This window comes from Molothrus aeneus, chromosome 9, assembly GCF_037042795.1.
Source record: "Molothrus aeneus isolate 106 chromosome 9, BPBGC_Maene_1.0, whole genome shotgun sequence".
NCBI lineage: Eukaryota > Metazoa > Chordata > Aves > Passeriformes > Icteridae > Molothrus > Molothrus aeneus.
The window spans coordinates 7,657,201-7,684,228 of NC_089654.1; the positions used below are offsets into that span (position 1 = coordinate 7,657,201).

General features: G+C 41.5%; 1 protein-coding gene across 2 annotated transcripts in view; it reads left to right on the plus strand.

Moving 5' to 3' along the window:
- LOC136560179 (BEN domain-containing protein 5) overlaps positions 1-27,028 on the plus strand; it is an 883,159-nt gene that overhangs the window by 702,631 nt on the left and 153,500 nt on the right. For both annotated transcript variants that reach the window (XM_066555873.1, XM_066555874.1), the window contains exon 8: positions 1,361-1,475. In XM_066555873.1, the coding sequence (XP_066411970.1) occupies positions 1,361-1,475 (115 nt within the window). The remainder of the gene's footprint in view (positions 1-1,360; positions 1,476-27,028) is intronic.

Below are 27,028 nucleotides of genomic sequence, written 5' to 3' on the forward strand. Positions count from 1 at the left end.
GAATGTAAGATTTTGGTCTCATCTTCAATGCATGTTTCAGCCAAGCTGTAAACAAGTGTGTTTAACCTGGCACGAACATGGGGTTTAGGGGCTTTTTTTAACTCTTTGATAGAATCACAAAAAATCAGGTCTGAAGTCAGCTAGTTAGCCCAGGCCATTCCTTCTATGCTGAATTATTGCTTGTTATAACTATTCCCTGAGGCTTTACCCTGCCCAGTGTTAAATGTTTCTGATGATGGGATTCCACTCTTACCCTGGAGAGACAATTCCACACTCTAATAGAGCTCACCATTACTGAAATTTTACTGATGAGCAGCCTTAATTTTTCTCTGCTTAATTTTACCCTGTTACTAGACCCTAGTGTGATTGATTTATTCTGGGGAAATTCAGTAAATGGTTCCTGCTTCACAGGATGGACCTTACAATAAATAGCAAATTGTCATGACCTATCTGTGGGTGTCCTGAGATTACACAGGAACTCAATTTATCTCAGCATTAATTCCCTGGAAGCTATTTCTGTCAGTACCAACTCAGTGGAGGGATGAGCAGTGAATTTAGCTGCCAGGTTCCTTCTCCTGCCCCAGCACCAGCCCTGGGCTGAGGCAATGTTCAGTGGCTCCCCAAGCACCAGACCAAGAGGAAGGAGCTCCTGCAGGCTCTGGTGCTGTGATGTGCCCAAAGGAAGGGCATTTAGGATCTGCTTCCCCATCACTTGCCAGGGTTCCACACTAGAGGAGCTGATGAAGTGGAGTTACTCCTGGTTTTTAGGAGTATAAAAGAAGTGAAAAATATGGCTGCATAAATTCCAGTCCACCAGTGGCACAATATCCCTGTGCCCAGTGCACATATTGTGCAACTCTCCCAGTTTTTGTGAGGCATTTTACACCCCTTCATACATGCAGGTGATCTGAAATCTGTGTTCATATGCTGTGGGTAGGTCTGGGTGTATGCTGAAATGAATTTGAGATGGCTCATCTCAACAAATTTCCACTCACAAGGTGAGCTCTGAGCGGGCTGGGTGTGAGGGGTATCTCAGTTTCTCCTTTCTATTATTGTGGCTTAGCTGATGAGCAGTAACCTCTCCCTCTGTGGAAACTCGACGGTGTCTGGTAATGCAGCCATGGTGTACTGGCATTATGAGGACAGATTCAGGTATTTCTCCTTAAAGTTCTTGCAGTTTTAAGCAGGTGCTGTGTGATTGCAAGTGGTTTGTTCTGTTGGAAGCAGGAGCAGTGCCAGGAGCCAGGAGGACTCATCATTCTAATCTTTTATATGTGAAATTTCAAGTAGATATCTGGAAATCATTGATGTCACAGACACCCCTCTTCAAACTCCTTTTTAATTTTTTTTTTTTCCTCAGGTATAATTGATTTCCTTGTGAGCCACCATCCAATTGCAAAAGTACTGAGAGACCACCTGGTGTTCAAGATTGCTCCCATGCTCAATCCTGATGGAGTTTACCTAGGAAATTACAGGTATGGTGTGGGGGATGAACCCATTTATTGTTATATTTGCCTTATACACTTTGCACTGTTTTGGCATTTAATCTTATATGACTTGTTTCAATTAATTCCTCTTCAGCTGGAGATTCTCACATGGCCATGTGCTTCTTGAAATTCCCACCTAGGAAAAGGGAAAATAGGGAATTTGTTTGCTCCAGGAGGTAGAGAGCAACTCCCCAAGAGTATCTGCTGTACAGGGCTCCTCTAGGTGTGGGAGTTAATGTCAGCTTAGAGTTAGACTTAGCTGTGTTTTATGAATGCACTCATTATGCTGCTCATCAGCCTCTATGTAAATGTGTCAGTCAATCACAGCTCCCTTAAACTACCCAGATCATCCATTAAAGTCACAGATTTCACTCTGTTATTGTACTGTAATAGATAGGGATACATGGAATGGAATAATCATTCCACCCTATGCTAATTTTGCTCCATTTTAGTATCTGAATTACTACTTTACCACCTCCTCTGCTGAGATCGTATTCAGATAATCTTTTGTTTTCCCTAAAATTGTTTGCTCTTAATGCATTTATTTACAAAATAAATGTGCTGCTGGAGGTGATAATGAAAAGCAGTTGATTAGTTGATGATTTGTTTGTGGGGGCAATTACATGTACCACACAGTTCTCTGGAGAAGCCCCAGAGAAATGAAATATACTGCATGTGGTTTTGCTTACAGTGCAAGACTAAATAACACAATTCACTTTGTAGCCAGGCTACCTTGAGCTCTGATCTAATTAGGTGTTGCATTGATAAGCAGAACAAGGCTGGGTTATTGTATGGGTGAGAAGACCACTGAGGAGGTGGAAGATAGAAGGTGCAGAAAATGGGGCTGCTGGCAGCTCTTTGTTGAGGAAACAGCCTCAAGTTGTGCCAGGGGAGTTTTAGATTAAATATTAGGAAAAAAAAATCTTTGCTGAAAAGGTGATCAGGCATTGGAACCAAGAGAGTGGTGGAATTACTCTCCCTGAAAGTATTAAAAAAATGTGTGGGTGTGGTGCTTAGGGACATGGATTAGCTGTGCTGGGTTAATGGCTGGGCTCAGTGGTTTTAGAGGTCTTTTCCAGCATTTATGTCCTGTGATCTGTGCTCCTTATCCCTCCTTTTCTTTGCTCATTGTTAAGCTGAAGCAGCAGGGAGTGGTGGGGGTGATTTCCACAGTGGTTCTGTGTGTTCTGAGTGAAACTTCACAGAACAGGTGGCTCCTTGCAGCTGCAGTGATGCTCACCCAGCTCTTGGCAAATCCCAAACCAGTCAGTGACACTGCAGGGGTGGCATCAGACAGCACCAGGAATTTATCAGAATGTGTCACTATAAAGGAAAAAAAAGCCCCAAAATGGCTCTAGAATCTGATATTACATCACTTTCCTTTCTTCCAGGTGCCGTGCACATAAGCAAACTCCACTTGCAATTAAGCAGCTTTTGTTTTCCCCCTAAGTTCACTTGCCCTGTAGGGTTTTTCCCCTGCTCTGTTATTTATAGTTTTTGAAAGACATGCAGCTTTTTATAGGCATTCATATGGCTCAGAACTTGAAAAGCCTTTTGGGAACCCAGGTAGTGGGAAAGGGCATGTGAATTAATTTGGAATTGCTGAGCTTGGTGGTGTCCTCTTGGTTTAACTTTCCATGATATGCAGGATTTTCAGCCCTCCTGAACTAAAGAGAACTTTAATGAGCTAGTTGAAAAAAAAATTTGATTTTCTTGCAATTCTTCACTGTATTTACAAATGGCCTAATGTAACTAATAACTTAAAAATGAGGATAATAAGCAAAATGCTACCTGTTATCTTGAGAAGAATATTAAAAAGCCTAGTAATGTGCCAGCATTGCAGTTAACTAGTGCTGAGTGAATAATTTGCAGCAAACACTTTATTTCATGCTCATACAAAATCCACAAACACATCACAATTTATTTACTTGAATTTACTGGATGAATGTCTAAAAAAATCTCTAAGGATCACTTGCTTGTATTTGAAAATTTAACTCTGAGGCTTCTCGGTGATTGGCTAGATAACTCTGCTTCATCTCTTTTGGTCTTTGTTCAGATTAGCACATAAATAGGACTTTCAGAGGTTTTCCAATAGTGGGGTCTAACACAGATCTGTTGGCTGGGGATAACCTCCAAGGGCTGCCACATGCAGCAAGAGCAGTTCTAGGCATTTGAACTTCTTCCTGTTATCTCCCTCCTTCTCAAAGCAGCAGCTGGTGACTATTTCTTTGGTTCATTGAAGGTTCACATTCAGACTATGCAAGCTAAGATAATGAAATGGGTAATTAAACCTCATGCTTGAGTTTGTAAATTGATCTCCTGCCAGTGTGAGAGAGGATTTTCTTTTACCCCACCAGTGCACAGCCTTGCACAACCGGCAAAGTGCACTGTTGGATGCACTTGGCTGTCCTCTGGAATCCCAGGCACCATGAGGAGCCTGAGAGTGTCAGCAGCTCTGGGAGGAGGGATGGGATGGGATGGGATGGGATGGGATGGGATGATGGGATGATGGGATGATGGGATGATGGGATGATGGGATGGGATGGGATGATGGGATGATGGGATGGGATGGGATGGACTTGTTCTCCTGGCATCGGGACAGGAACCAACCACTCACCAAGCCAGGGTGATAAAATAACAGCTAATCTGGTGAGATTTTTCTTCATTGCTGTTTTTGGGGAGGCAGGACTAACTGAGGGTGTGAGTCCTGTGCTCTCATCCAATATCCTTCTTCCTTTGTTGTTGTGAACTGAGGTTTATTAGTTTAGGCCGCTTCTGCAACAATGCCACCAAGAATTGCCTGTTTTCCACAAATAGTTGCTCATTCTCAACAGACAAAATGGGTTGTGACTCTGACTTGGATGTGGTGAAATTTTCATCACCAACAGCAAATGAGTTTGGGACTGCAACTGTAAAGCACAGACTCACCTGTGAGGAAGCTGTTCATATGTTGCAGGTATATTCAGGTGTCTCTAAAAGAAATGGTCTTGGAAATGAATGTCAGAGCTCAGTGTATCAGGATGCATGGAAATGGGATGCTAGACTTTACTGATTTATTCAAGTTTATGCAAGAGTTCAAAAAATTTCATTCCTCTACAATAAGTAATGAAAAGAAAAGGTACCTTGTGGGATGTACAGGGGTGATTAAGCAGCTCCTTTAATTCAGAATGTTTAGGAAGTCTATACATAATCTGAATGCAAGTTTTTGTGGTTCTCTGTTTGGTTGGGGTTTTTTATTGTTTTTTTGCTTGTTTGTTGTTTTTTAACTCTCTTTTCAGTGGAAAAAATACCCTCCAAGTCCTTTTCTTGCTGCATGATTATACCCAGCTGCTCCTGAAATACAGAATAATGACAGGTACCTGCTGTCTGTTTGCTTGTGGCCAAGGATGTAGAGTCTTTCCCAAAACAGGAAGACAGGCTTCTCCCTTTTCTTGAAGTCTTTAAAGCCTGGTATCATTACACTTCTAAGTGTAACTGGTTTTGCAGTTACAGTGCATGGATGATGTTATGCTGCATGGGCTTATTAATTAAATTGCCCAGGAAGATGCCATTGTTTGACCCAGCTAAAATAGAGACTCTTCAGCATGATTTCCCCTCATTTCTAGCTGACAACTTGTCCTCAGCTCTCACCTGAATAGAAGGACTCCTTTTGCTGGGGGTAGTGCACGACTTGATCTTTAGCTTTAGTTTAAAAAAAATGTGGCACAAAAATAAAAATATTTGTGAGTTTCTCCATAACACTAATCTCACCCTCTCTGATGGATTAAACTGTGAAACAGCTTTAGGAAATGAAGGAAAACTAGTGCAGTGAAGAGAGATTTCTCAACTTTTCTCCCTCTATTTGCAGTACAGCATTACCATATTGCCTTCCCCAGGGAGGAGGGGGTATACTAAAGGGAGAAAAAAAAAGTGTTCTTGATTTAAAAGTCGTGCATCCCCAGGCTTGGCCTGAACTTTCCTTTATCAAGAGCTTGTTCTTAAACTGGCATTCTGCAGCTGAATGCTGAAATGTGTCCCTGCAGGCGAGATGACTGTACCACACTGCCTTAGCTTAGTTCCAATTTGTCAGCCTCACCTTTCAGAGGCAAAATCTTAAAATCCCAAAAGGGATGTGTTGCTTAGTCTGGGAAAGGTACCCCAGAAATGCCAAGGCAAGGCAGATGAAATAACCTGACCATTCTCTGAAGGCTCTGTGGCATGGCCCAGTGAGTGTTCCCATTCCTTTTCTCTGCTCCTTCTCTGGGGGAGCTGTGGCAGCATCAGCCTTCAGTAAATTACAGCCATGAATCAGCTGAAATGGTCTGAAATCCCACCACTGCTGTATCCTTCTAGTCAGACTGTAGGGACTGCAAGAATTTGTGGGAACGGGGAGGAGGGGGCACACACCAATTCCAGTCCTTTCTCATTTCTCTGTCAGTGACAATATTTTTGAACCCAATATAGTCCTTACCTCTTGTTTGTGTGAAGAGTTAACAAATTAATTTGTTGGATAGAAAGGAGGCCAGCCCTACCCAGACTGGAAAACCAAATTCACCATAAACAGTGTCAGTGTCCATGTGAAAGCTGTGTTGGGATTTCATGTTTTGAGCAAATGGTATATTTTTGTCTCAGAAATGCAGTTTTGTAAAGACTTTAATAGTTTGTAAAAGAGAATCGAATGTAGCAAACTGTTTCCAGTAAAAAAAAAAAGGGAAGGCTTGAGAAACATTTTAAATCATTCATACCAGCATTTTATAAAGGAGAATCTTATTTATTTTTCGTTTGTTAATGGCATGATTTGTTTAAAAACTGACCTTTTCTAAACATTCATTTTGAAAGGTCTGAAATACAATCAGAAAACTAGGCTTTGGATCAGGTGAAATATTTCAGATTTATCATGAACATGTTTTTCTGGACTTTATTTCTGTGACTGAAGAAATAGTAAAAAAATTCATGTGCACATGTAATTTGTATTTTTTTTATCAGTAAAGGCACATGTAGACTTTATGCAAATTATTTTATTATTTATGTCCCTTTTGGGGGGACTGGATATGTCGGGTGGCTTTTACTATCACTTATTCAGTTGTAAGACACAGCTCCACACATGCAGACTATCATTTGTTTGTCTCTTCATTACTTTTCACCTATTTTTCTGGCAGAGAAGGGTTTTTTTCCCCTTAACTTCATTTAATAGACATGAAATTCATGCATTTTCTTAAATTGAAAAACAGGGTATCCATCTCAGATGACAAGATGAAGCTCTCAATGGAGTTTATTTTTCCTAATTAGGTGTTTGTCATTGTGTATTCTATATAGAAACGTATAAGTAAACAATCGTGGACCTTTTGAATAAATTTATTGGTTTTATTTATGTTACTGGGCATAAAAAAATCTATAATTACCAGGTACAGCAGCAATATAACTGGTATTTAATGACAATTACTTTTTGTTACCATAGAAATGAGTCCAAAGTAGTTACCTATAATTTCTCATTTCCAAACCTCACACATGTTGTATTGCAGTATTACCATAGTAATTGCCTATTAGTCATCATAAAATAAGCAGTTACCCAGAAGATATCAGGATAGTGTGAAATTTCTCATCTTACTCAAAACTTGCAGCACATGCCACTTCTCATCTTCCTTCAGTGGGATTTTTGCCTGGATGACAAGAATGTCCCTTGCACTTTAACCCAAGGGAAGGAGGGATGTGGCTGAGAGGGGATTGTACTCTATAAACACACTGGGTCAGGAAAAGTGTGCTCCCTCCTTGGAAAACACAGAACTGTTTCTCATTATTGAAAAACAGGGATTCCTCCAGCCCTTGAAATGGAGGTTCATTCCTTGCCTTGTGTTTCCTATTTATATATTTTTTTTTTTCAATTTAGTTGTGACCAAAGCAGAGGCTGCATGCCCTGGGGAGGTGTGGGAGCCCAGCTCTGTGTGCCAGACCCCACAAGCCCAGGATGCACTAATGCAGGATGCTTCCTGAACTTCTCCTCACCTTGCTTGACTTTTTAATTAGGATTGTGTGGTGGTGTTCACAGGGGTCCCAGGATGAGGGAAGATATGAGAATCTTGACTCCATCTTTTAGAAGGCTGATTTATTATTTTATGATAATATATTATATTAAAACTATGCTAAAAGAATAGAAGAAAGGATTTCATCAGAAGGCTTGCAAAGAAAGAAGTGGAATGATAACAAAAGCTCCTGACTCTCAGAGAGTCCGAGACACCTGGACTGCGACTGGCAATTAATTAAGAACAACCACACGAGGCCAATCAAAGATGCACATGTTGCATTCCACAGCAGCAGATAACCATTTTTTTTTCCTCTGAGGCTTCTCAGCTCCTCAGGAGAAAAATCCTGGCAAAGGGATTTTTCAGAAAATATCATGGCTACAGGATTGCATGTTATTGAGCCCAGTGAGTCTCTCTCTGAGCCCACCTCGATCTGATTTCAACTGGGAATGGCCATTTCATGGTTCACCTTCTCCCAGGTGGCTGAAGGAGAGGAAAGGCAGAAGATTTCTCCTCCCCCAGCTCTTGCTTGGCATTGAGGATGGGTAAGGAATATTCTCTTCTGTCCTTGTCCCATCCAGCATGTCCCAGCTCACGTGTGTGCCAGGCTGGGGCTCTGGGAAGCAAACTCAGGGGTGGGTGCACAGCTGTGACCCAGGTGTGCTCTGGGCAGCAGCAATGGAAAAGCCCAAGGAGCAGCAGAGTTATCTGTGACCCTCACACCCACCTGGCTTGTGGCATTGCCATTCCTTTCCCATCTGGAAGCTTTCTGTCCATCGTGGCTTTCATTGCCCAGAGCGTGCTGTCACCACAGGACAGCTACAGGGCTTGCTGCTTTGCTCACCATTACTTAAAAAAATCTCCCTTGTAAAAAAAATAAAAAAAAAATAAAAGTTGTCAAGCTTTATCTTAAAACAAATGCTAGGTTTGCAAAAGGGTTCCTATCTATTGCCGTTGAAATGCTCTTTATATTGATGTGGTAACTGCTCATTTAAACCATATTACAGCTCCTGAGTATTTTTCAGTTGCTATTGATGTGACAAATTCTCTTGCACAGAGGACTGCACCAATCAATAGAGTCACTATATGTGCTTTAACAACAAAGCCACATGCCTTGGGGTTCCAGTTGAATCTGAACGTTTTACCAGCATTAAATAAAGCTATATTTATTTTGCTTTTGGTGCAAGGAAAAAAAAAATCCCAACCCAACCTAATTTAATACAACTTGTTGGAAAGATTTGAAGGCAGCATTATGGGCCATTTCCACATGTGATGAATACCTAACTAGTGTCAGAGCTGCTATTTTGTTTTTGTAAGTGAATTCTTCTCTTTTAGTTAGATTGATCTGGAGCTACAGAGTAGCCTTTTATTTTTAGACGAGCGAGGAGAGAAGTCATAACAAGAAATACTGAAATCATAGCTTTTTTTATAGCTGCTACTATTCCACTGAGAATGAGACATGATGTCCTTAAAGAGACAGGGCTATTTATTTTCCATTTAAATAGAACCATTTGTGATTATTACCTTTGAGCCATTATGCAGAGAATAAGCACCCAGCTCATGAATCCCAGCCAAGTGAATCAAAGTTTTGTGCCTAAGTGCCATTTATGTCTGTAAGCTGCTGTAGGAGCCTATTCTTGACCTTCACTGACTTTATTTCTTTTGCTTATCTTTATCTTCCAGAATGTATTTGTAATTAACAGAGGTGTTAAAGTCAGTTTGGTTGAAATATTTGTTTCTCTTTTTTCTCTCCTGAATAGCTGATCTTAGGCCTGACTAATCCCATCTGGGTTTCTTAGATTTACTTTCAGTTAAGTAACTAAACATATTTGGCTTTCTTCTCTTTTTTAAATTTCCTCTATAAATCTGGCTTGTATCTCTGGTGGTTGGAGTTCTTAGTTCTGTTCATAGCAGCAAACAAAGGACTCAATTCTCCAGTGATTTTTTTCTTTGGGTTGACTGCCTTGCTTTTGTGTTTTATTTGGGGTTATTATTGTGTTGGTTTTTCTTTTTTAATTATGTGAACAACAGTAAACTTCTGCCAGCGTGCTGTGGATCTTTGTTTTTGGTTTTGCAAACCAGAGGGGAGTGCCAGTGCAGTGGCAAAGGGCAGCAGAGAGGTCCTTTGGGTGCTTGTCCCAAGAGGAGATGGCCTGGGATAAGGTGTAGATGTCACCAGTGGGGACAATCCCCATTCCAATTCCTGTTTGTCTCCCCCATTCCCCCAAACAAGGTTTGTGCTGCTCTTGTTTTGCTGAAAGTCTGGCTCAGGGAGGTGCCCAGGATGAGCTCTGTGACTCAGGAGCTTGTGTTGGTTCTCTCTGGGCTTTCTCCCCCTCCTGCCCTTGCCCCTGTTTGGTTTTCCCTCTCTAACACAGTTCCTGGGTTGGGTTGTTCCCCAAGTAGTCTCCTCCATTCTACCCCATCTGCAGGACTTACTTTGGTAGAGATTTCTCTGTCCTGACTGCTGGTGAGGAGTACAGGACCATTGTAGTACTTGGCAGAACTTCCTGAATTCCTGGAGAAGGCTCCAGGGAGACCTCATTGCTGCCTCTCAACGCTTCAAAGGGGCTTACAAAAAGCCTTTTTAGCAGGGCCTGTAGCAACAAAACAAACAGCTGGTAATGGTTTTAAAATAAAGGAAAGTAGATTCAGACTAAATATAATGGAAAAAATGTTTAGGGTGAGGGTGGTCAGACACAGGCACAGGTTGCCCAAAGAGGTGGTAAAAGCCTGGTCCCTGAAAACTTCCAAGGTTGGATGGGGGTCTGAGCAACCTGATCTAGTCACAGATCTCCCTTTTCTGGGGGTCTGAGCAACCTGATCTAGTTACAGATCTCCCTTTTCTGGGGGTCTGAGCAACCTGATCTAGTTACAGAATCTAGTTACAGATCTCCCTGCTCTTTGGGGAGCAGATGGGCCAGATGGCCTTTAAATGTCCCTTCCAAGCTGAACTATTCTATGATTCTGTGACTCTCAGAGAACTGGGGCCCCTCTCTCAGCTGGTGCATGGAGCAGAACCAGGCTACTTCTGTATTTTAGCTTTACAGGTTACACTCCAGTACTGGCTTGTGCCAGCGGGGATTGTCTAGGCAACAATTAAGTGAAAAATGGAAATTGCAAGTCAAGGGGGGAAATTTTTCCCTTAACTCTAGAAATTACCAATTAGAGGTCAAATTCTGCCTTCATGAGAGCACCTACAGTTCCTTTTGAGTGAACAGCCTAAAGAGGGAGAGTGAGGAAGGTGTTTTGCCTGTAGTCTGTGAACATAAAAAGGCCCAGCTTGTGATTTGAGTGCTTCCCAGTTTCAGACTCTTCCACCCCAAGCAGCATCTCATCTTTTTCAGTCTTTTCTCACTTCCACTGTCCCATTTCAGCCACATCTGTTCACCTGCACAGATTCACCAGCTGCCAGGGCAGGCTGTACAGGGATTAACTTTTCTTGAAGACCCCTCTGGACAGACATCCAGGAATTTTTTGAAGTTGTAACCATTTACATGAGATCACCAGCAACTACTGATCACTCCCATGATCTCTGTTAGAGCCTCTTTCCTTGTAGTTATAATTATATATAATACAGTTATAATGCTTTACAAGGGAGGGGTTCAATACTTTAAATTGGGAAATAATTTATCAACTGGCAATAGAAAAGTCCAGTCTTCCTATTCCAACTGCTGCTGTGTGGGTGGGGATGGTGAAATACCATCCAAGCTATTAGGAAAACAATAGCAGCCTAAGGGAATGTTTGTTTAGGTTCTACTTTTGTTGTTTTCTTTTCCTGGGTGACAGCTGTTCTTTTATTTTTTTTTTTATTTTTAAAATTGCAGCACTTAAAATGATGGCAGCTTGCTGTTTAATTTATAATATTGGTCCTAAGGGCAGTGTCATGTAATGTCAAAACAATCCTGAGACAAAGCTAAATAATAAGCATTCGTTATCTAAACCAATATTGTATTAATGAAGCAAGATTAAAGAATTTGAGGATGTGCATCCCTTCTCAGGAGTGTAGAGGTAGACACCTGCCCAAAGCTCCCACTCACATGTCTTGGTCAGCACATTGACTCCCAGACACTGGAATCTCTTTGTGATTTGGAAGTGCCTTGTGAAGCACCTCTAAGTGGTTCAGAGTTGTGATGTTTCATTTTCTGTTTGAAGGAAAAAAACATTTTGCTTGGCTTAATTCTTGTAAGGGAATTGTCCCAAAAGAAACATGTTTAAATATTGAGTTTAAGGAGCTTGCAAGGCATCACGCTCTTAAAAACTAGTCCTGGTGCTCATTTGAAAATTTAGTTTGTGGTTGTAAGGGAAACTTTATTTAGCTACTAGTACACATCCCTTTTCTGCTGAAGCACAGAGAGATGGGAGACTGCTGTTCCACAGCTGCTTTAAGCTCAGGAAAATGTGTTCTGGGTACCCAGAGGAGCAGTTCAGCTCTGTTTTCCCTCCTGGCTGTGCATCCCTGCCATCTCCTTTTTGCTAGGACTGGTGCTTGTGTGGCAGTGCTGTGAGCTAGAAAAATACTGATCCCACAGAAAGCCAGCCTGACAAAACAGTTCTCACTTGTCTCCCAGTGCAGCCAGAAAAGTGGGACCCAGACAGAAGAGAGGAATGAGCAGAGAAGGATCCCTTTTTCATGGCAGATTGGGTGGGATGGACATAAAGCAATTCTGAATCCAGACCATAAATTGTAGTTGGCTGTTGTGCAGTGATTCTGGGGGTCTTGGAAATGAAATACAGTGGCAGCCAGTGATTTGTTGGATGGGTTTTGGTGTGCTCAAAAGCAGCCGTGCCCATGTGATCTCATTTTTAGGATTATTATCTCCTAACAGCAGCAAACGATTATTTATACTATTTGGTAATAAATTGGCTGACTTGGCACATCCATTTAAGAAAACAGGGGCTTTTTGGTGCCAGAATCTGGAAATGAGCTGTTCCATGCTCCAGGTATACCCCATTATGTACACGTGGCAAAAAACTGCCCACAAACCCCTTTTCTCTCTGCTCCCTCTAAATACAGAAGCCATCCTAGCTGTGCTGACCTGGCACAGGGAGCAATTAATCTCATAGCAGATTATTTCTCTGCTGCCCCTGGTGCCAGGCAGAGGGGGGATGTCAGGGCAGGCTGTGAGGAGGGAGATGTGACAGCTGATGGCCTTGCCTGGTTGGTGCCCAGGAGCTGGAGGAAGAGCTCTCTGCCACCTTGGAGGAGCTGGGATCAGAAAGGGGATGTGGGATTTCTGGACATGCAGTTTCTGGCCACAAAAGCCTTGTGTGTGTCTCTGCCTGTGTGAGAGGGACAGGGATTGTGGATCCTTGTCCCCTCCCAGGCTGGGGAGGATGGACATTCCTGGAGGCTTAGGTGACTTCAGGGCACCTCCTGGGTGTCCCCCAGCAGTGCTGATCTTGGGCTGCACAGATCATAAACCTGCTGCTCCTGTGCTGCCCGTGCGTGGAATGCTAATGCAGCCCCGGAGCTGACGTGCTGGAGAGATTAGACCATGATAATGGATGGGGAAGGGGAGTTTTGTCTGTCTCTTTAACCAAAACAGGAACAGTAAATCCTGTCGGTTTGCAGAGAACAGCTGGGTTTCTAACAGCACTGGAATGCTGTGGTGGGTGGGGGTGGGTTTGGCTGCCCCCTCCCTTTATCACTGCCATTCAGGCCTTCAAATGCTGGGAAAATGACTGGAGCTTCCCAGAACACCATGCAGCATTTATCCTGGGACTCTGCCAGCTCTGTTGGAGCTTGGAAAAGCCTGACCCCTCTAAGGTGCCTCTACATCATGGACAGGGGAAGAAAAGGATGCAGGGGTTTTTCCTTTGGTTCTCCAAGTAACAGCTGAGTGACAGAACATGTTTTTCTTGTTTACAAGACCAATCTCTGCCCATAGAGTAGGCTGAGCTGTGATTTGATTCTCTGCAAAGCAGTGAGTGAGGCGCATCATGGAAGGGCTCACAGTAAGGCTGTATCTTTGGGACTCCAAGAACTGAAAGAAGGATGTCACAGAAGAGGCCAAAGCCTCTCAGACTGGCTGTATTTTGTATTGTTAATAACAAATTTTGTACATTAGTTTGAAGAGGAGGAGGTCAGCAAGGGAGCCTGAATGTTGAGATGGTCAATAATGCCTTGACACTGCCGTGCTGACCAGAAGCAAAGATCTTGCCCTGCTAGGTGCTAAACAAGTGTATCACAAATGATCCTCACTTTCCCAAGGGCTTTCAGAGCTAAAAGAGTATGGCACAGCAGGGGGACAAGGCAATCAAGCAAGCTGTTACAGCAGGGGAAGACAGAGCACTAAATATAATAGGATGAATAGTGGTAGGTTTTTTCCTCTCTTTCACGTGTCCTTTCCCTCCCTCCCGTTGGTGGAAGGGAACACAATAGCAAACTACACAATCAGGCTGAATAACCTTCATATATCCACTGAGAGTAGGACTACTCTAAATTTGGTGAACCCAGGGAAGGAGCTTTCAGTGACAAAATACATTTGAAAAGGATGGTTGACCCAAAAGGTGCGTTTCTTCAGAATAAATTACTTTTAGAGGTTCTCCTCTTCTTTACTCCTTGGGCAAATCTGTGGAGCTCTACTCAGCTCCCAGTTCAATCATCAAGTACATTCTAGCACCAGGATTGCTGTTATTCTGCTGCAGCTGAGCAGTGTAATGGTTCTACCCATTGTTTTACATCTGAATCAAAGTGTCGTTCTGTGCATCTGGAGGTAGGTTTGTTCAGTAGGTACAGAAAATCCACAGATGTTCAAGGCCCAGTCAATCTTTTGGCAGTGCTTGCTAGTGAGGAAGCTGCACATTGAGAATATCTATCCCACAAAAGCACTCCCAGCAAGTTTTATACCCCAGCAGTTGTCCTTGGGTCTTCTGCCTGCTCTTCCAAGTCTGAAAAGAATCAATTAACAGATTGCCTGTCACCCTTCACCCTCCTCAACTTTCTGCTGTGCCTTTGCTAATCTTCTGTACTTTTTCAGCTGGGAACAACCTTTGGTTTTAATTCTTCCAGCAGGATTTACTTTTGCTCCTGCTCTTGATGTGCAGGGAGAGCTGATGCTGGCATGGGTTTGCTCCTGACATCTCCATCGTGCTGCTGCTGTGCTAACTTGTGTGGGAGAGCGACAGGCCACGAGCAGGAGATAAGGCTGTTATCAGTGTGGGGGCGAGGGAGTGCAATCCTGGCAGGCAGCTCTTTCTCCTTACATTGGTCACCTTTTCAATTACAGATCTGATCTGCTAAAGTTTTGTCATTCTCATTCTAGTTTCTGTTAATGAAATGCATTTAACTGTCAGCTCTTGTTAACAGTAACAACACAGCTGAGGATTCATAAATTCCCATGGAAGTCAAATGACTGCTACCTTAGAGGAACTGAGTCAGGAACTGAGGTGGATTTTTTTTTTTTTTTTAAATCTTGAAGCTGGAGAAGGAGACAACCACAGCTTGCTTGATCAGAAAATCAAAATATTTTGAACCATCAATCTACCTCAGACTTTTATTTCTGATTCATGTATGAAAAAATACTCTGTTTCTTGGAATCCTGGGGGTTTGAGTCCATTTCATCATTCAGTTTTCCTCTGTGTTTCTTGGATCTATATCAAACCACCCAGAACGTTCGGAAATTCAGCTTTCCAAAAGCCACTTAGACAAGTGCATTGATGTGTAAACAGTTGTGCTTGGCACAGGTTTGACCTGTTCTAAAGACCAGGAAGAATAGTTTTAGAAAAGCTGTTCTATGACAAGGCAGTCCTGGAGCTTTGTTTGTTCAGTTTAGCAGAGAGCAGGCAAGGGAATGAATGATCTGGGCCAATATGTGGGGACCCAGTGGTCTGTGATCTGAGCATGTACATAAGGAACATAAACATGGAGTTACAGGAAAGGTTCCTTTCACCATATTAGGGGAGGGAATGACAGAGCTGAATGTCTTGACACAGCTTCTCAAGAAAAGAAGATTCAAATCTTTAAGGGGACATGGTATGTTTTCCCTGATGGACTGTTTTTGTTTGAAATAAAAATATTTTCTTAAAATATCTGTTTGGGATTTTGTTTGTTTTCTGGTTGTTTTTTATTGGTTTTGGGTTGTTTTTTTTTTTTTTTGGTGGGGTGGTTCATTTTTTTTTGTGAATGAGAATGGCTTCAAAAAAGGTCTTTGTGTGCGAATGGTAGATCAGCAAAATGATCATAGTAACCTCTTTCTGGATTGAATATGGATGATTTTCAAGCTATTGTGTAGTCCTCATAGTTTTCTTTTGCAATAAGCCCATATACCAAATGATTTCTTGGTCTTTCTTAGAGTTAAAGGACTGTTTGACTGGAAAAATTTGACATAGTGCCTACAAACTAAGTCATTCCATCTAATTGAAGTATTCTATGAGTTCTGGAGAGAATTTCTTCCTTTCAAATGACAAATTCCACTAGAATCAATGGAAGCTAGAGGCTTTTCCTTTCAACTTTGCAATGCAGACAGGGGTTTGTGGTTTGGTATCATGTAAGCTTAAAAGGGTAAGGAAGAAACATCGCAAAATAAAATGTTGTACTTCCTCAGAAAATCCATTTAACTTTGCTGATGCCTCCCTGAACATTTGCCTTAAGCAGAAGCTGAAGCTGTGTGAGCCCTATAGAGGTTCCAGGTCTGCAGAAGCAAGGGGAAAGTCAGCTTTGACCATTTGACCATTGCTGGCATGAGCAGAAGTAGTTTGTGCCTGCCTGTTCCCTGGTGACAAGTTCATTACAGACATGATGCTTTATTTAAGGTCAAACATGAAAAATAGATTTTTAAAATTATTATTATAAAGATACAATCTCCAACCTGTAAAATAAAAGGCTGATACATGGAATTTGGAACAATTATTTAAGTTGGATGCAGGCCATGACTGAGGGCTGTCGTAAGCAAAGAAAAGAATGTGGCCACATCCTTAATAATGGGTATCTCAGTCCACATCTTTTTTCTCCAGTCTTGGAAACAATAAAGTATTTTCCTATATCGTTAGATTATAAATTGTTTTAAACTCTGAGAGCTTAAATGGTCTCAATGTGACTTTCACCAGTGGTGAAGGTGAAGGTTAGTACTGAGTTCTGTCAATAACAGAATATTTTGCTTTTGGTCATCTTAACTAAAGTGGCCACCTAAATTTCTCTCTCTCTATGTGTTTATCATACTGTATAGCTGAAGAAGTTACCTTGCAAATTAGAATTAGTGCCAGTGACAAAATACAGTAAAAATACCAAGTGGTCATTTACATGGTTGGAATTACTTTAATATAACTGGCTGGTAGTAAGAGCTTTGTTTTATACCAGTCCATGTCTATTAAATCAGTACTTTCAGAACACCTCAGGGAAAATGCAGTCTGGACATCAGTTCTGTGCTCTTCCCAAGCTCCTGTGCCTTCCTCACTCCATCCTGCTGGAGCTGGATGTGGCTCAGGTACCTGGCTGTGCCTCCTGCTCTACTCTTGAGGAAAGCCTTAGATTTCTGCCCTGGATTTGGGGGCTTGTGGTTTTCATTAGCAATTTGTAGTCCTCAGGTGCTGAAGTTGAGGTTACTGTGCCTGAGACATCTCAAAGGCTTCTGGAGTCCAGATGAAGATTGTTTAGTAGCTTTTAATAGTCCAGGTCCTTTATAGCACCTCTCAAATCAGAGAGTGAAATAGTCTCGCAATGTTTGGCTTTGGAATTTAGAGTGTGGCACCTCACTGGTGCCATGGAAAGGCTCTACAGTTATTTGTCCTGTAAATGAAATAGAGGGGCAAGTGGATTTTTAGATGGATGACATTTCCTCTCCTGATTGCAGTCTTACAGCTTGTTTCCATTCAGATGCATTGTGTTGGTGGCCTGTTTGGCATTCCTCATCTCCCACAGCCCCTGTCACTGGATTTTGTTCCTTTGCATGAGTGATCCTAAGAGGAGGAGTAGGTGTAAACCAGCTGCAAGTAGAATTTCCCAAGGGATTGCCTGCAGGCATAGATGCACCAGTGTTGGGACCAGAGCAGATGCCTCTGTCCTCTGTTAGCTGAGGATCTGGTTTGGGGCAGGATGGGGCATCTCAGGACACACAGAATATAGGGAATGGAACTTCAAGAAGTGTGTTCAGCTGCAGGAGACAATTATGTCTTGCTTTACTATCTCTCTTTTTTTTTTTTATTTTCTCTTGAGACTGTTACAATTCTCCCAAGAACTTTATGGAATCCTGGGTTTCTAGGGCTGTTTGATGAAAAAACAAAAAAATAAAAAGGCAGAAATATTTGGTATATATAGTTTAAGATGGTTCCCTTTGTTTAAAAAATTGTTTGCTAAATAGGACTTTTGTGCAGATTATCAATTAAAAGAATCCAAAATATCTGTTTTCTGGTAAGGTCAGATTTCTATAACTAGCTCTGTAATTCTTCTTCAGCACATGGATGTAGTTCTACATGAGGTTGCATTTCTGGACACAGTTGATGCTACAGCAAGTAGGATCCAGAGTGTCTGCAAGAAATTCTTAGATCTGTAAATAACAAGAATGTAACAGCTGCATGTTTTAAGGCTGCACTGGAGACTCTAGTTGTCCTAAAAGATTTACAATCTGAGTTCCCTTTTTAGATCTTGCTTTACCAATCTGAGTTCAAAAAAAGCTCATTAATTTGTGCAATTCATGCACACAGCAGAAGACCACTGAAAATGAAACCAAGTGGCTTGTGCCTTCCTACAGCACCTAAATCACTGAAATAGCAAAAGGTGTCAGAACCTGAGGGTTCTCAAACCCTCTTTATCAATCCCCTTTTAGAACTTGCTTTATCCTGACTTAAAATAAGAAAGAAAAAAAAAAAACCTTCACAGATGGTTTAATGGAATGGGCATTTGCCTTATAACACACCTCTGTAACTACAGTGTGTGGGAGACACAGTCTTCTAATCTCCTAAAAAAGCTGCAGAACAGGCCTTTTGGATATAGACCTGAACAGGAGGAAGAAAGTGCTGTCATTTGCTTTTTTTTATCTCTAAAATACTGAATCCTCTGCCCAGAGATTAGGAGTGAAGGTCTGGCTTTAGTGCTGTAATACCTAATTGAATCACGAGCCTTGGTGTAGTCCTGAGAGACGACTTAGCACAAATTCTCATACTGATTTTGGCATTTCAATTACCTTTCAAGCAATGACACTTGCTTTAATTTGAGTACCTGGACTGTAGCTGCTCTGGGACATATTTTTAAAGGTAACTTGTGCCTAATTCACTTTTATTCCAGCAACTTTTCATGGGACTGAATCTGCTAACAAGAAATTAAGAGTTTGGTGCCCTATGGCTGGGAGACAGGACGTGGTGTCTGTCACACGCATGCCAAGATTATCATTGGTGAGAGCTTCTGTGGCAATCCTTGGCTTGAGAGGGGACAGAGTTCAAGAGAACAGAGCCATAATGACATTTGATACTCTGGGCATGAGCAGAGCCAGAGTGAAGGAGCTGAAACCTGCTCTGAGTGTGGCTGAGGAGGAGAGGGGCTTTCTCTCTCTCCTTGCTCATTAGTCTGTGTTGGGGTGATTTCTGTACTGATTTCTTGTCCCTGGATGATGTGCCACTGCTGTGTTTGCCACCATTTGATGTGGAAATGCAGAGTGGAGTGAATGTTAGATACTTTTTATTTATGTGACACCCTCCTGAGCACTGAGGACTGCACTCAGATAGTGGAACAGCTTGTTGGGGCCACTGGGCTCCCACCTAGACAATAATAAACCTTGCTGCACTGGCTCTGCTTTGGGAGGCTTAAAATTGGGATGTGAGAGAGAGATGCAAAGATCTGCCTGAGGTCTGGAAAACCTGCCTTGTAGAACAAGATAAAGGAGATAATTTTGTTTAATGCAGGAAGCTGACACCACCACCGTGGCTCAGTCAGAGGGGCAAGGCAGGTGATCACAACTTTAGCAGAGGAGGATATGGCAAAAATATTTGGCTTTCATACAGGAAAGTAAATGTTTCAAATGGGGAAAGAAGCTGCCAGTGCAAATAACAGAGTGTCACCTCATGAGGACTGCAGGTGGAGACCAAACTTTTTCCTACCTTGTCGGGGTGACTGTAGAAGTTTGTTGGTATAATATAATCCCTTGTTTTAAAAAGTCAGCTTAGATAAAAAGAAGGTTTCCCCTGACTTCACAGTATGTGGATATTCTGAGGTTGATCACAATTTTCTGGGCCACTTCAAGTATAGTTTTCTGGTCCAGTTCTGCATAACTGTCTAAAAATCTCCTCCAGGAGTGTGCTGTACTCCCCAGAAGACAATTGTATTGTGCAGTACTCTGATGACCAGGGCTTCCTCCAGTACAAACCCACATTAAGCAGAAAGAGAAAACTTATGGGAAGAATGATACAAAGCTTCAGGTGTAATAATTATACTCCCTTTTGCCAGAGTACTGTTATAACAAGAAATAAAAATGGAATAACATTTACTTTATCCTTTCTCAGGGGGCAATAATATGGCCATATTAAAAAATAATCTCTGGTTTAATGTTCCGTATTACCTTCATTAGCTTTCTTTACATTTCTTATTTTATACACCTTTAAATTGAAGGCGGGGCAGGGGAAAAGGAAACGAATGAAACATTTTGGAGGAAAAAGAGCAGAGGAAAGTTTTCTCCCAAGCATTATGCATTCCTCTACAACATTAATAATGCTGCTGCCACTCCATATTGTGGCTTCTTGGATTGCATGTAAATCTTTGGTTGAAGAGCTTTTCACACAAAGTTTTTCTTTGGAAGCCTCATTTCATCCAATTAACTTTTCTGTATCTTTGAAGTTCAGCCAAGATCAGTAAGACAGTGGCTGCTTCTTCCTAGGAAGTGACATAAGTAGCACAGAAGTCATATAGGGTAACAACGCTCTTTTATTTTTTATTTAACTCTAAAAGGGGGAGGGAGGGTTTGAGAACCCTCAGGTTCTGACACCTTTTGCTATTTCAGTGATTTAGGTGCTGTAGGAAGGCACAAGCCACTTGGTTTCATTTTCAGTGGTCTTTTGCTGTGTGCATGAATTGCACATATTAATGAGCTTTTTTCGATTTATTTGCTCTGCAGCGGTGCTTTGCACGCTTGCATTTTTAAAAGAGATGAAAGGATCCCTGTATACAAATATCTCAGACATAGAGCAGTATGCAGTGGAGAACAGAAAAGATGGGTCAGTGAGCCAAAGCTGCTATTGTCTTCCCCAAAGGGTAGACTCCCAAAAGTTAACCTAATTATGGAGGGCACTGAGGCCGTGGGGTTAACAGCTGTTCAGGAAGCAGCAGAGAGCTCCTCTAGGAGCTGAGGTTAGATGTTGGAAATAGTTCCTCGTGGGAGTATACAGGGAAATTGCTGTGCACATGTGCATGTGTGTGCGCAGAATTCAGAACGAGGGGTTTAGACACAGCAGCTCCAAGGATGGAAATAGGTCAGTGGTTTAGTGCTCTCTACGTGTTCCTCCTCTGTGACAGCTCTGACTAGCAGTTGGAAGGCAGCCTGGGATTTCATTTAGAAGCATGAACCAGAAGAAAAGGAAAAAGAGAAAGGAGGGGGTCATTTTGCTTGTTTTGATGCCCATGTGTCCTATTTTCAATTATCCCTCTCATCCACTCTCACTGGGATACAGTGAGATGCCTACAAATGAGCCATGAGAGAATTTCAAAGGTTTGCATGCTCCATTCGTAAAAACTCAGTGGAAAAAACTGTGTACCTCATTGGATTGTAAAACTTGACTTGAAGTTGGTTGAGGACAAAATTTCCCTTGGGGTTTTAGTATTTTGAAAAGCCTGAAAGATTTTGTGTACCTGATTAGGGGATCGTTGTCTTCTTGCTGTCAGATCTTGCCCTGTAGATTCTGGATTTTGCTTAGTAGGTATAACACCACCTACACTTTAAATACACTTTTGAATGAGCAGGTTGGATTAGTTTTGTTTAGGCTTGGCCATCAAAAAGTTAGTCAGGTGTTCTGGACTTGTAGAGCTGGCTGTGGTCAGTGGGTTGTTCCCAGAAAGTGATTTGTGTCATCCATGGTCAGTGGGATAAGCTGCCATTTGAACAGATTTCTGTAACCCTGTTAACTTGGGGCTGGGGTTAGAGTGAGATTTATCCTGCCTCTCTTAAGCTGTTTAAAAAGAGTCAGGAGATCTGACTCAAGTTTCAAATTTACTGATATCCACACATCCGATTGCCAACACTTGTACTAATTTATACTGACTGTGGATCAGCACTCTGGATTTTTAAAAAAAATTATTCTTCTAAGAAAGTATAATCATACTGGATGTAGGTATCTAGGATCTAATTCTGGCTCAGTATCTATACATGAATGGTCAATCTGATTAGCAGTGAAGTGTTCAAGAACATGGGAACTGCTACAAAGGACTAAACCAACATTCTTACATTGGTTACTGATCTGCTGCTCTTTTATATCTTCCTCCTTTCCCCCTGTCCCCTTGTGATGTAAATCCAACTCTTTTGCTGTCATTTGCATCTACAAGTGTCATGTAGACACTTGCCTTTTGGCCAGGGCTGCTCTATGTAGAACTCCTTCTAACCTCGTGCATTTAAAAGTTTCTCAACTTTTTGTCATCCCCTCAAACATAAGCTGAGGCAGCATGGCACAGTGGAGCAAATGGGGCTAAAGAGGTTTTTGTTATGTCAGATTTTTACTCAAAAAAGTTAATGATCCTCCTTTGCTGAGCACTGTGACCACAGCAATGACTGCAGGGAACGTTTAGTGCCAATGCAGAAAGGGCCTGTGTTGGCAAAATAGTCTTGACTTATAATTCAGGGGTTGGAGGGAAGTCAGAAGAGGTATGAACACAAATTTGGAGAGAGGAAGTTTTTTTTTTGTTTGAGAATTGTCCCAATTATTTTGTTGATCACTTCAGGTAAGCCACCTTTCAGTTTTCAGTGATATGCTTGTGTATTGTTCATTACTGGAAAGCAGTTTCAAATTTTTCTGAAGGAGCAAAAGGTTGTTAATTGGCCTTTTTTTTTGCTTTACATCTTCTCTGAACCTCTGTCTGATAGTCATCTTGTCAAAACCGTCAGGAGAAGTAAAAAGCAAACAGACTTTTTAGCCCAAATAATGTATCTGTAAGAGTTTTTCAGTTAAGCTTGGATGGTGCATTCTGTGGAGTGGAGAGGTGTCTGTTGTGCTTTGGGCAAGCAGAGCTCTCTGCGTTTGCCTATTTACCTCCCCACACAGACCAGTTAAGCTCTTCTGCTACACTGGAGAGAGTATCAACACTGATTTTTTTTCCTTAGCTTGGCTAAACTTGCCTGTCCCAGCGTAGGGCAAATTTTTTTTCATATCTGAAGGTAATTTTGCTAACCAGGCAATCTCTGTCTGCTTGGCCAGTATCATTTACTGTTTAGCTCTTCCTCCATAATTACCTGTGAGGAGATAGGGCTAAATATGGAACTGGGCTCTTTTTCAACAAATAAGGCTTATTATTTGTTGAAATCCTTATACCAGTATCTTGGATCTTAAATATTCATATTTACATTTATTTCTTTTGAGGATTTGCACACACAAGTGATGGCTAAAGGTCTGCCTGGACTTGCTGCAGGAGTGACCTTGCTCAGAACAATGATGTTTCCTTTCCTGACTGTAATCCAGTAAAGATGCATGCAGTCAAAAATAACCAAATATTTTGTTGTATATTCCAGGGAGGGAGGTTTTATTTACTTTTTTTGGAATCCTGATTTCTATTTCTGACTCTGTCAGACAAGAGCAGAGTGATCTTGGCTGATTCACCCAATCCCCCTCTGCTCCTTGGTCTTAGTTGCAAAGTGAAACTAATTCTGTGCACCTGCCTCACTGAACCGTTGGAGGACATTCCATTAATGCTTGTGAAATGCTCCAAGAAACTCCCTGAAAAGCAAACCAGAGATGTCTGAATTTTAGGGGGTTTGATTCAGCTCTTGAGGCACAAAGTCTCTGGTTCTGGAAGTGAAGAAAACTGTGTAGAATTGCAACGTCTGAATGTGAAATCTCCATCCCTAGTCACAGGTTATGTGGATTTGTTCACAGTTTGACCTCTATTAACGTTGGATGCCTAGAAAAAACCCAAATCTCCCTGTCACAGTGTGAAACAGTCTGTCTGTTTGATCAGGTATTGCATCCTTGGGGCCTGAGGGGAACATAGCACATCAGTACATCTGTTAGCTACAGTGGGTATCTCCACAAGGGTGGGGAAAATGGGCAGCCCAAGCTGCTGGACATGATTACAATGGCCAGGATAGTGGGGATGCAGGAATTTGTGCTTTCTACCTGGCTGGGATTTAGTACACAGTTAATTACTCTATAGGTAATTTTGACTTCTTTAGATGCATTTAATCTCTTCTTTTCTTTCCCACCCCTTCCCTACAGACAAATGTTTCTTCAGGGTTTGGAGTTTTTTGTGCTGTTTGCTAGAACATGTTCTTTTTGCCTCTGGCACTGGCATATGGATTTTCTATTTGTGTGACAAACAAGATAGCAGTTTACTTAGGAATTCTTGTTCCACCTGTTGCTCAAGATCCCCAGCTTTAAATCTCCCTCTTTGGTTGGAAATGTTTTCAGGCATCCACTGTGACACTTGATGATGTTACAAGAAATGTAAGAATTCAACCTGTGAGCTACATAATTTCAAGTGGCTGTCCAGATAGCAGATCTTTCTTTTCTGTGGATTTTCCTATCACCTTGCATTGTGCTAAACAATAATGCTAATCCATTCAATCACCTTGAATATTTTGCTAATCTGTACTTATCCTGTGAAACTATCTTCAGTAGTTAGATAGGAAATGCAAGCTGAGACCAGGCAAATACAAAGTGATTGTGATATTCTTTTTCTTTTGAAGGAAGCATTTGATGCCATCTCTCTTAATGCACATGCTTTCTGATTTGATCTCATGTTATTGATAATCACAGGCTATTTTTGTGCCCTGCTTTTGTTTAGGAGCCATCACAAATCAATCTCATGAATCTTGCTTCCTGTCCTGTGGCATTGGCATTAGCACATTTCTCTGCTCTGTGGCAATGACATTTGCATGTTATTCTTGTATTTAATCTGCTTTGTTGGGTATTTTGCTCAGAATGTTTTGTGGTATTTTAACCTGTGGAGTTTATAGGATTTTATGGTGTTATTTATCTCAGTTCATGTATCTTTCATTCCATCATTAGCATATGTTTAGGAAGAAGGTACAATAAATGGAAGAAGGCAACTGTGTCCTTCATTTGAATAAAACATAGGTTTGCATAAGAAGTTAATAAGAAATCATGTAGGGACATGGCCTAATTTTTGAAAGAATGGTTTGGAAAAAAATTGAGCTATCTTCCTCTGTCTGGATTTTCATCTGCCCTCTCATCATTTCTAATCCTGTTGCCAAAGCTGCTTTCTCAACTTTAAAATCTTTCTGGAATTAAGTGGCTTCTGGATCTTGACAATGCAACATTTTGATGCATGTGTTTGTCACATCCTGATTAGATTGGTATAACTCCTACTCTCCCAGGTCCCTCTCAAAACTCAATTCATAAACCAGAGTTTCATACAAGATGCTTCCACTAGGGTGATGAAACAGAGAAATTCAATCATACCACGCATAGGTTATCCATTTTCCAGAGGCTGATGGGAGAGATTGGATTTTCAGAGCTCTTCTGGGCTGTTTTGTTTTGTTTTCTTTTGTTTTCTTTGCTTCTGTTCTTGTCTTCAAGGCTTCAATAAATTCTCTTTTAAAGTGGAGAAAGTAATTTCCGTCTCTTCCTGGCCATGAAACTGCTCTTTCCATGGGCTTTGACTGCAGGTGAACCATTTAAATTTTTGTCATCCTTGGATTTGTTTACCTCCACAATCTTTTTCAAGCCCATGCATGGACAGAGTGACCCATATTTGGTTTATTTTATTAGTTCTGCCTTGTAAGTTTTGGATAGAGATACCACAACTTTCTTGGTAGACATTTAGGTCAAGCCAGTGCAGAGGAATTGTTTGATTCTGAAGGTAAGGAATTGCTCTTTTCCCTATGCTTCCAATAATCACATTTTGAGAACCTTACAAACATGTGGGCCCTGCATTTTTCTGTCAGGAGGGAACAAGAACCAACTTCTGAACAACTCCAAGGTTTTTGGAGCACTGGCTACCAAAATCAAAGAACTAAATGTGTGCACAGTGGAAACCACAGCACTCAGCTCTTAGTCCTGCCTTGAACAACCCAGGCAACAGTTCTGCTGAAGAGATTCCTTTCATACCTGCCAAACACTGAACTAATTTTCAGGGTGGAATATGACTGGAGGGATTGATTTCTGAGCCTGTCAGGAAGATGACATTGTGCTAAAACAGCCAGAACCTGCACAGTTAATCACTGTTGTATGGTTGTATGGTGTGGGATACAACAAGCTAATGGATAGATCCGCTGGGAAGATGAACTTTCTTCCTTTGTCCATTTCCAGCTCAAATGAATGTTTACAAGAGCCTGTAACAGAAGCAAACCATCTCCCTAATCACTTCATATTCACCTCCAGATCACTGCACTCCCTGTTGCTAAAAGGTGTAGAAATGGGGCACCATCCCAGATGAGGGCTTTGAGTTTTGCTCCCGCATCAGCTTGGATGCAGGCAGAGGATGAATTTATGAAAAATAAAAAAGAGGAATATATAAAATTTAAATAGACTTTGCAGGCTCATAAAGAGAATTAGCTCAGTGTGAGTCCTTTAGAAGCTATTTCTGCATCTTTCTCTAGAAAGTTATTAGACTGTTCTTATTTTTTCAAAATCTGTTCACCCATCCCAAATTTTGACGGATATTTTAAAAGCTCATTTTTGTTAAGAAGAAAACAACATTTGACAGAGCTGGCTTATTTTTGACAGTCTGGGGGCTGGCAGTGGATGAAGAGAATTGTTTTTGCAGACCCACTGAATGAATCAGGAAAGTTTCATCTTTGCTTCAAACTTTCCCAAGACTTTAAAGAGTTTTTGAAATGTTCTCTTCGCTCCAGGCTCCCTCATTCTCAGTCTCCCTGTGTGTCTTGAGGACACTGTCAGTATCCCCCTCCCACCCCTATATTTTGAGGATGAATTGTTTCATGTTTGTTTATGCTAAGCCATGAAAGCTTGAAATTGAAATTTGTTTGCTCCTCTGCTTCCCATTCATATATGTTCCCATTCATTGTACATTTTTGCTATAGGATTTTGTCTCGAGGGTGCTGAACTGTGTGAGGCTGCAAATATGCAGAAAAAAAAAAAAAGTAATTCTGTGAGCCTGTGAAGTCGCCTGTCCCACAGCAGGGTTCTCTGGTGTCCACCGAGGTATGAGCAGCAGGTGAAACTTTCCCTGTGCCTGAGACTTTAAAAGAATTATAAAGAAAAAGTGTTTAGTGTAGCCCTCTGGAGGTCTTCAGCCCATTCTCAAAGCAGGGCTAACTTCAGTGTTGTGTGGGTTACTTAGGGTATTTACAGGCAAGAGTTGAAAATCTCCATGGATAAAAAAGTCATAATGTGGGAGGGTTTTCCCCTCATTTGAATTCTCTGTTGCCTAATTAAAATTGACTTCATCATATAATCTTTTCAATGGAGGTTGAAAGCTGTGGATGTTCC